At 39.7% G+C, this 10,233-nt stretch overlaps 1 protein-coding gene across 1 annotated transcript; it reads left to right on the top strand.

Moving 5' to 3' along the window:
- Window positions 1-5,293: 5,293 nt before the first annotated feature.
- LOC139715170 (uncharacterized) lies at window positions 5,294-9,989 on the top strand (the record flags this gene model as incomplete). Its single annotated transcript, XM_071626769.1, has 4 exons — window positions 5,294-5,437; window positions 6,037-6,117; window positions 7,576-7,734; window positions 9,047-9,989. Coding segments are annotated over 4 exons (588 nt in total), but the record flags the coding sequence as incomplete, so codon positions are not given.
- Window positions 9,990-10,233: the final 244 nt, after the last annotated feature.

The following is a 10,233-nucleotide window of genomic DNA, read 5'->3' as shown; positions in this document are numbered from 1 at the left end:
CGAGTGGTTTTGTTATTATTGAAATTAATTGCATGTGTTACATGGATCACTTACAATATCTTTAATGTTTACTTTTATGCTATACAGAAATGCGGAATCGTCCACTATAAAGAGTAGGGATTTGCCTGTCATCGCGGGAGGGGTGGTTCGTGAAAATAAGAAAAGAGAAGCTGTGACTTCACTCCACAGACATACAACATGTTATACTTTTCAATGATATTGATCAACTTTAGATCAACCCAATTCATCAAAAACTGTAATTTTTGCCAGGTAATATTCCATGACATGTGACATGTGCCATGCAAAGCTGAGGAAGATGCACGATTTTAATTACAAAAATTAATTTCTTTAATTCACTCCCTTAGTCTGTGTAGCAGTATAATACTCATGTAAGCATAAGGAAAGGCGAACACATTAACTGTCCCAGAACGATAGACGAGCTTTATCAGACATTGCTGAGAGTTTGTGGATAGCAAAATCTTCCTTTTCCAAACAATCGTAAAAGAAAATGTGTCGTATATGACACTCTCCAGTATTGACACGAATCCGAAACTGGACCTACATGCCTAACTCCCACGCGGAAATGATATTTTTAGTACGTAAACACACTGAAGCAAATTTTAGTTGACAACATTGCTTTTTGCACGCGCGTGTGTGTGCATGTTTTAGGGCACTTCATAAAATTTGCAGTGGTTATAGACACATTCGTGCTTACTTGTTTTTGTTTTCTGTTTGTATTACAAAAAGTAAACCAAAACAAAAGATAGAAATACTGAGGGAGTATAACCCAAAAAGGCCTTTACCGCCTTGTTGCGAGCTAAATACACACATAGTCGATATTTTTTACAAGCTTAACCCTCACAGACAACCACCGACTGTAAAGCCAAGTGATTAAAGACAATAATGCTCTTAGGTATTTGGTGTTTACAAGGTTACGCTTAGCCGTATCCACAATCAGTACCATGCAGTATCAAAGCATTTCATTGCGTCACATACGAATAGCTGCATGTTAATAATCACTTAGTTGCCGTGCGTGCATTCCTGTATACATGTATTAGAATCACACAACATTTACTTGATTATATTGTTAACTCCACAGCGCTTTACACATGAAGAATGTAGCAGCCTATACAGACAGGCTTTGTCGCTATCTTCTCGCTTGTTTCCAATGCAAATCAAAGGCGAGATTTTCTTTTTAATGATCGAGAAGGATAAATGAAATATGAGAAAGAATTATGTATTCGGATTTCTATTATCTTTCTCTGGAGGAAGAGGAATGCCGAAATTAACATGACAAACTAACACGATTGTATTAATGAAAATGGAAAAAAGAAATGACAGGCAGAAATAAGGGTGGCAAGGAGGCTGCAGTCTATATACTGGGTCCAAAAAAAAAACACCAATAAAACATGCTCACTAAATAAGTAGTCAAGTTCCGAGAAATGCCTATAGAATGTGGCTTCGTCATGGAATGTGCAGAAGTCGTACCTCGTTCTATCTAGAAATCGAGGTTAAACGACCATGAATGTGTGTACTTAATTAGGGCTGCAATTTAAAGGACACGTGTTTTCTCGGGCGTGTGCAATATAGGTGAGGCGAGAATAATTAGTGACTCAGTATGCATCATTCTTCCACGTTATATATACGCGGCGCCGTACGTCCGTGTGTGCGTGCCAACCTGGGTGGATACGATCGAGCTGATGCGCAATATATTGCCACAACTGCGACAAAAGAGGTCGGTGGTGGCGTGCTAGCACACATGGATTACGGAGTTATCGTGTGTAGATGTTAACCTACTGTGTCAATTATTTTAGTCGCTCGGCGTAGAATAGAAGACCATCGAAAGTTTGGTCGTTTGCAACTAGCGTTTGAACAATTTTACTGAGACATTCGGACAAATACACGACCAAAAAGAAATCTGTGTTGGTCTTTATCGACCTTCGTATGCATGCACAACATTGGTTTCTGGACCAATGCAGCTGCAGTATGCAGTCTCACAACATTGTGAACAATGGAGTGTTATTCTGATCACTGTGATCTTTACCGTACGTTAGAGGTGAAGAAAAGATGCTTTAATCCGATGTTTATCATTTTGTGCAGGTTTGGATGAATCTTTACGGCCATCATAGGGAATCAAAATTCTCCATCCACTCTTAATCTGTATTTCTTTTGAAATAAACGTGTTTACTCATGTATAGAAAAGGAGCTACAAGGTATTATTGCAACTAACCGTGAGCGAATATGAAAAAAAACCCCAAGGTATATGTATGTATCATAAGTAATTAAAAGTTTCCGAACCATTCACAGTCATTCATTATCTTTGTATTCACGAATCATAATGAGTAATAGAAACACACATTAGATATTTGCACTATGAATCGTTTGTCACTAATCAGACGTGTAATTAGTCGTTGCTCTCAGGAAACTACCGAAGAAGTGATTAAAGCGATGACGTTACTACGAGTAAGCGTCGTGGGAACACCGGACGTTTAAACAGCTTCTGATATGCGTGAGCTGTATGTAAAAACGCCTTGAAGCGAGACTGTGGAATTGCACACTTTGTATCACGTGCCAGTCTAATTTGTGCGGGAGTTCGCATAACAGGTGCTGCAGGTACAGGTGTGAGTGAGTCTGGCAGTATACCATAGGCTACATAGTATTAAACCGCCGTGCACGGCGAGGTGAAAACCTGCCTCCAAAAGCTCGCATTTTGAAGAACGGCGCCCTTCACTCGCGGGTCAAATTCAGGCCACGAGATCAGTGTAGTCTCATGATCTAGACCCTTTATTGATACATGCTGCATTGACTCATCATCGTCGTATTCCACAGTTGTTGTTCCTGTTTTTTCTTCATGGTAGTCTTTTAATACTTGCCTGCAGTGCTTAAAAACTGTTCATATCCAGAAGCAGCCGTTGGTGAATATATATTACACGAGGGTTCATGATCACGATGAATTCAAGGTGATAGATCACGAATTCTCGCCGAAGCGAGGGCTAGGGAAGACCAACCACCCCACCCAGCGAATATATGGGATTTTTTACGTGTCGTAGCGTGCTTGGCTGTGCGCATGTCATTTACATAAACGAATGGAGATGCTTGCTTCGGCCAATATTGGATTGTACGCAAAAACCAACTAGAACGGGGTTAAGGCATTGGGGGTATTTGCGAGGAGGTAGAGCAGTTCATATTACACGTGGGCGATATCATTCTTTTTCCGCCCAAATTTCTTCCCTCTCTTCCTGGCCTCCTTCCCTCATCATCCACCTGTCTCTCCCTCTCTCTCTCTCTCTCTCTCTCTCTCTCTTCCTTTCTCTCTTTCTCTCTCTCTCTCTCTCTCTCTCTCTCTCTCTATCCCTTGGGCCTACTATCTATCTAGCTGTCAGTGATATCTATTTATATACTTATCTATCTATTGTCTTATTTCATCTACCTATTTTATCTTCTATTTATCATCTCTATAGTTATATTCATCTTCCTCTGAATCATCTATATATCTAATCATTTATCTATACTTCTCTATAATCATGTATATATATGTAGGCCTCTATCTATTTATATATCTTTCTATCTGTCATTTATATATTTATCTATCACAATATGCATTCTGCTCTATATCATCTTTACGTCTATCAGCTGTCTATTTTTCTCTTTAACAATCAATGTATCTCTAATCTATAAACATTATCATAATCTATTAATCTACTTATTCATATCTTCATCTCCCTATCTATCATCTACATATCTATCTATTATCAATATATCTATCTCTTCTTTTTTCTCTCTTTCTCATCTTTGTATCTATTTATCTATTTCAACGTTTTCAACGTAATATTCTTATATTAGGCCTATAATATTAACTCACTGCTGTATCTTGTTCCTGTCCCTTGTCCCTGTTTCCTTCGCTGGATCAGTACACTTTTTTTCATGACATGGCATTATAGATCAGACTAGAGAAAAAGAGAAAGAGACAGACAGAGAAAGAGAGATAGAGAGAGAGAGAGAGTCAGACAGACAGATAGACAGATTTGTATAGACAGACTGCTACCAGCAGACACTCAAGAAACTCTAGATCTATGGCATCCCTAATGTTCTTTGTCCATCGCGACATGTTCGCTTTCTCTTCTTACTATACTTGCTGCGTGTAAAGTTCTCCTTTTCGTAATGTTAACCTTGATGTTTTGATATTCTCAAGAATCATTATTGTTAGTTCGAGGCTATACTCCCCTTTCTCCGACGGAACTTCCTTTCCCTGAAACACCGAGAAGATAAGACAAAGTCATATGAAATTGAGAAAAGATCAAATTCTATTAATGTAGTTTGACGATGACTTTAAATCGTTAAATGTCTGCCGGTAGGGGAACGATTCACATGATGTCGTTCCGCTAGTATATCTGACATTCTACAGCACCTAATAGGCGGCCATGACATTGAATTCAGAATGTACTGTGGCCGCTTTCCATAGTTGACGGTCTAAAGGGTTGCTAAAACTTCTGGGACGCATGCCATCCATTCAATTGACCAGTTTGTATGGGTATTACAGCATCAGGAAACCAATAAAATCCTCAATTTACGCTCAGAAAGTTTCATTTCAACGTCTCGATATGAAACATCGGGCAAGATCCAGTGGAAAAGGAATGAAGCAGCGACACTTCAACAGTATTTCAAAACACTTGTCCTTCATGTATAACTTGCCGTGCGGTCATCACTGGTCATGTAGCATGCCAGATTCTGTATCTGTAAGAGCCGTCGTAATATACAATCTTTGTACTTCAAATCACTTAATATGTGTAAATGTAATCATTGAAGTATGTTGTGTGTGTCTGTGTCTGTATCACATAGACACAGCTAGGGGCGTCTATTTTGTAAAGCATTGATGCATAGCGCTGGGAGAGTACTGGAATCAGTGCGAGGTTTGCCTGTGGTTGCGTAACTGATGACGCATTTGAGTACCATGCTCTGCAATGTGCACGACAAGAATGTTAATTACGTTTGCTTGTTTGTTTGTTTTTGTTTGTTTTTTGTTTGTTTGTTGTAGTCTTTTTAGCTTCAAGACTTGCTGAAAAATGACATTAGAAGTAAAATTCCCAAATTGATTTTCTGTTTCAACTAGTAGGAGGAATGTTGTGCAGAGCTGCACATTATTATTTCAGATCTTAGTTACGTTAGGAGTGGCTATAATTATAGAGGAGACCTACTTTTCTCAAATAGGTAGGGGCCCACCAGCTCTTTGAAAATGAAAGTGATCAGAGATTGCAGCATGAATGTGTGCATGTTTTTTTTCCAACCCCTTCAGTTCAAGCTGGGGCGTACCCTCATCCAGCTAGCCTTCAACCTCCAGGCTTGGATGGAGTGTGGTGGAGACAACACCTTGAGTGAGGTGGAGGCCCTGGAAGAAGCAAAGGTCACCATCGAAAAGGCCGTCACACTTTTTAAGGGGGTCAGTGTGGCTTTTTTCTCTTTTCCTTGTTTTCTTCTCTTTCTTTTTTTATGTTCTTCTCTTCTTAATTCCCTGACTGCTCTTTCTTTCCCTCTTTCTTTTCTTCTCTTTCTTTTTCCTCTTCATTTCTTCTTCTGCTCCTTTTGTTTGACGTTGTATGAGGTACACTGTCATTTGAAACAACAACATCAGATAGCATTGACTAGTTTGTTGGATTATTTGAAGGATAATATATATATCGCACTGGAATTGTCAACAGTGATCACCAGAGTTGAGAACAGGTTTGCAATACAAACATCTCGATAGAAGAATTTTAATGAATTTGAATACTTAGGTAGTACCTGCTTGCATGCTATAAGGATTAGACCCAGCACTGGCTGTCGGGCAGAATCTCTGTGGCCTAGGGGAGATGACCCCTCCCGTGAGATGAGGAGGTCGTAGGTTCCAATCCTGCTGGAGTATGTACGCCCATGATTTCTTTTGTCATGACTTCTACTCAAACGCTGATCAATTCAGTGCTTATTTACATCAATGTAGAGTAAATTTGTCAATCAGTTGCAAGGGTTGTGTAATACTGTCTTTGCTTTTGTCTTCCTCAGCTTGGTTCTGATGGCCACTTGTCTGATGCTATCATGACCAAAGGGGTTCTGGAAGAGAGAGGATGCCAGGCGCAGGTGGATGTAAGTAGAAAGTGATCTATTGTTAATCATCTTTCCTTTGTCAAGTTGATATTGTGAGTTTAACACTTGTGCAAAGTATACACGATGTGACATCAGCATTGCCACAGTGTACTCATATATTTTAATCGCAAATATGAAAAAAGCTATCAGTTATATTCATATGTTGAAGGATTGGTCTGCCATTAAAGGGTTTGGAACATGTGACCAGATTTTTATACTGGTGCTTCCATTACAAGTAACACAGTTGTGACGAAATTTCTTTACAACAAAGTGAAAATTCGGGCCCCCAAATTCTTATCTTCATATTTCTACATGCTCTGTTAGTATAACTAACTTTCAATATGGTGACAGAAAACCGTCATTCCGTAGGAGTCGGCTGTATTAATATGGTATCGTGCAAGTGTCATAGCGATGTAGGGGAATAGATCTGTAGCCCCGAGACTTGACCAATTAATATTTCCACTATCCCTTCTGCCACAAAACAGACGATGTCTTATTGAACTCTTGTCTTTGTACGTTCAGATTGTCTTTAATCAAATGAGCATGACATGACTGAAGGGTCATATTCAAGTCTCGGCAAGAGTTGCATATGGTGCCAATAGATGCGTGTACATTATGTGGTCTTGTGTTGACGTACTAATAGTGCAAGAGAGTTTGTCATGCTTAAGATTATGCAAAGATATTTATAGCCAAATTAAAAAAAACAACAACAAAAACATTTCACCAATCATGGTATGCAAACTGTCTGACTTTCCCTAATGTCAAACTGACAGTAGCCCAAATGCACAAAAGTAGTTTAAATCAAAGCCATGGTATGAATTTAGCTCATCACCTAAAACAAGCGCATTGCAGGCACACCTTGCACATGCACTTACCATGGTTCAGTTATTATTGGTTGCTTGTAGTGTACATGTGTGCCACTCGCATTAAAGGGACTGTACAGTACTGGTTGAGGTGGGGATTCATGCTTTGAACATTCCTAAGTGAGATAATGAGAGACCTCTTGTGAAATATGAAAGAGAATGTAATTTTAAGAAAGATTCAACACTTATTTGATGAAAATTGGTTTTCAAACGGCTGAGATATCCAAAAAAGTGATAATAATAAAGGCGACAGGCCATGCTTTTTATTAGGATCTCCTTGTTTCACCTTGTTTTTTGATATCTCAGCCATTTTAAAACAGATTTTCATCAAATAAACTTTTGATACCCCTTAGAATTGCATGCTCTTTGACATCTCATAGAGTGGTTTCTGAATATCTCGCAAAACGTTAAAAGCTAAATCCTCACCTGGACCAGAACTGTACACACCCTTTAACACAAGCAATATTCTCACAGTCCATGGACTGGCTTGAAACTGCCTTTGCATATTTTGAATTATATGTCAAAACCCCCCAAGACACACCTGTGGTCCCACATACTGTAAATGCTGATGGCTGAATTTCCCCTCATTTTGTAGCTGTACATGGAGGCTCTGGACCTGTGCCTGCAGGCTTACGGAGAATTCAGCGTCCTGACGACTCGTCTCTACCTCAACATCGGCATCATGTATGAGGACAGGCGAGAGTACCGAGAGGCCTACAAGTGGTTCATCAAATGGCAGGACGTGTGCGAAGAGGTGAGTACGAAACTTGTGCTGATGAGCACATAAAAACATTGTGCTAGAAATGATAGCGACTGCCTCGTGAGTGAAGTGTTTTCATTTCTTGATACTATAACCCACAAAAGTTGTTAAGATGTTGATTATTGTTATTGTTTGTATATTTTTCTGTTTATATTAAATGAGCTTGGAATGTACAACAATAGTTAGGCTTCTACCAACCGTTGACAATTTGTGGGCAAGCTTTTGTTCACTCTTGTATGTTTTCTTAAGCCTTTCTTAGCTCACTCTTACAACAAATACATTTTATTGCAACTGATTGACAAATTGCCCTACATCGACGTAAATAAGCACTGAATTGATCAGTGTTTTAGTAGTAGCCATGATAAAAATTCATGGGCGTACATACTTGAGCAGGATTCGTCGATGTAGGGCAATTTGTCAATCAGTTGCAATGAAAAACATCTCGACGGAAGAATTTTCATGAATTTGAAATACATTTTATGCTCAACTCAGGACTCCTCAGACAAGACACTTGACACAAGTAGTTGAGATTTGGCAGAGCCCAGTGGGTTGTTCTTTTATTACACTCCTGACCGCATTGTACCACAAGGTGGTGCTGTTAACTCAATATCAACAGAAGATGTGAACACTGCACATCAAACTCCATAACACTGTAGACATTCTCAAGCCAAGTGGTCATTAGTCACACTGTTTCTCCTTGTTTTCTGTGTGACTATCACATAGCTTGAGAAGGTCCACAGAAGTGGTCAAATTCTTGCCCACAAATTGTTAAAGGTCGGTAGAAGCCCAAACCATGTTGTATGATCATCCCCAACTGATGAAAGTTTTCAGTAGTAAATGGGAACCTGTAGTACACTCACTTGAAGCTACAAAGTAATGTCTGTGGTAGCATAGTACAATCCATTTTGGACCAAGTCTGAATAGAACTTTACTGTAAAGTTAAGACATTCCACCATGCCAATGAGTATTGCTTATGAATTACTGATGTGTATGTTGTCACTTGATTGCAGAACATATCGTTATCTCTAAGATTGATTAATTCAGTGGTTGATATCGCGCTGCTCATTGGCACATGACATAGTCCTATGCATGATTACAAGTGTGTTGGTTAGGCAGGTGTTTTTCTGAGGTTGAAAGACAATATTTTGCTTGTGCTGGCGTATAGGCTTCACCCCGACTTTGCTGCTGTATTTTTCTTTGAAATAGTGTGGCCTTGTCGCCGGCGAATACGCTTCCCCCTCATGCTAATTTCTTTGTTCCTCCCTACATGTCTCTCTCATTGTCCTCTTCCCTTCTCCACCTTCAGGTCTTTGGCTACCACCACCCCCGTACTCAGCGCTGCAGGAACTGTCTGGCCGAGCCGCGGTACGTCTTCGTTCGGCGGCAGATCGAGGCGGAGGAGGCCAAGAACACGCGCAACGCCCAGGGAGGGAACCAGGTCTCCGAGGACCGCGGCCTCATCATAGACGAGGACCGGGACGTGGATTCCGACAGCGATTATGAAGAGTAGGCCCAGAGTCCTCCTCCCATCGGACAGAAGACTTTGTTCCAAACTTTCGCTATATATGCAGCTAACATAGGCTGCCAGGCTTGGTCCAGGGATTAGTCTAAAGGGCTCCAAAGAGAGATGGATGATGAAATCTATTTATATATTTATCCACTTTTGTCTAGTCTTGTTGCCCATCATCCATCAAAACATCAATGTTGACATTTTTATCTTTTTTAAAGGAATTATAGCAAACTTTCTTCCCCTAGGAAAGACCATTTGTCACCGTCCAGTTTCCAAAAGAGTTTTGATTTTTGAAATACTCAATCTTGTGTTTTTGGTCCATTGGCCCAGGAGCTGTAAAATTCCTTCTGTACTACAGTTTCACATGGCATCCCGCCACATGAGATGGCCTGTACATGTACAAAAAGATGAGTCATTGCACTGTAGTACAGAAAATACCCAACCTTTAAAAATGTTTTCAATGAACTGCTTTTGTCATTTTAATCCGTTCCAAATAATAGTGGTGTGGAACAGGGCAAGTAACAAACATGCTGCTACCACGGTGTATTTCTGTTAACCTGTTGAGGACGAATCCCGAGTGTACTCGGGCAGGTGTCTATGGGAAATGCGTATTGTAGCAAAATCAGTCCGTCCTCAACGGGTTAAATTTTACGGGATATTTGGAACCACATAGAGAGTTCTTAGGTGATAATCAGGAACAAAACAGGTACAGTAGTAAAAGATGCTTTACCCATTACAAAATGCAGTTCACTTCAGTCTTCATGAAGTGCTCTAGTAGGTATACAAACTTTGTAATTATTTTTTTTTAGAGAAAATATATTGTGAAATAAAAGTATTACAACTGGAATATAAATGGGTGGGTCTAGAGTGATGATTGCTAAGTTTGCTGTAGAAATGGTAAGCTCCGTTTGGGTTGCTGCAAAACTTTCAGGCTTTTTAAACAGTATTGTAACTACAATAGTTAGATTAAAACAAAACAAACT

The sequence above is a fragment of the Diadema antillarum genome, unplaced genomic scaffold (genome assembly GCF_040938485.1).
Source record: "Diadema antillarum isolate AM-2024a unplaced genomic scaffold, OU_Dant_1.0 seq00002995_RagTag, whole genome shotgun sequence".
Classification (NCBI taxonomy): domain Eukaryota; kingdom Metazoa; phylum Echinodermata; class Echinoidea; order Diadematoida; family Diadematidae; genus Diadema; species Diadema antillarum.
Note: the sequence above shows the minus strand (reverse complement) of the source record. Positions and strands in the feature narration are given on the sequence as shown.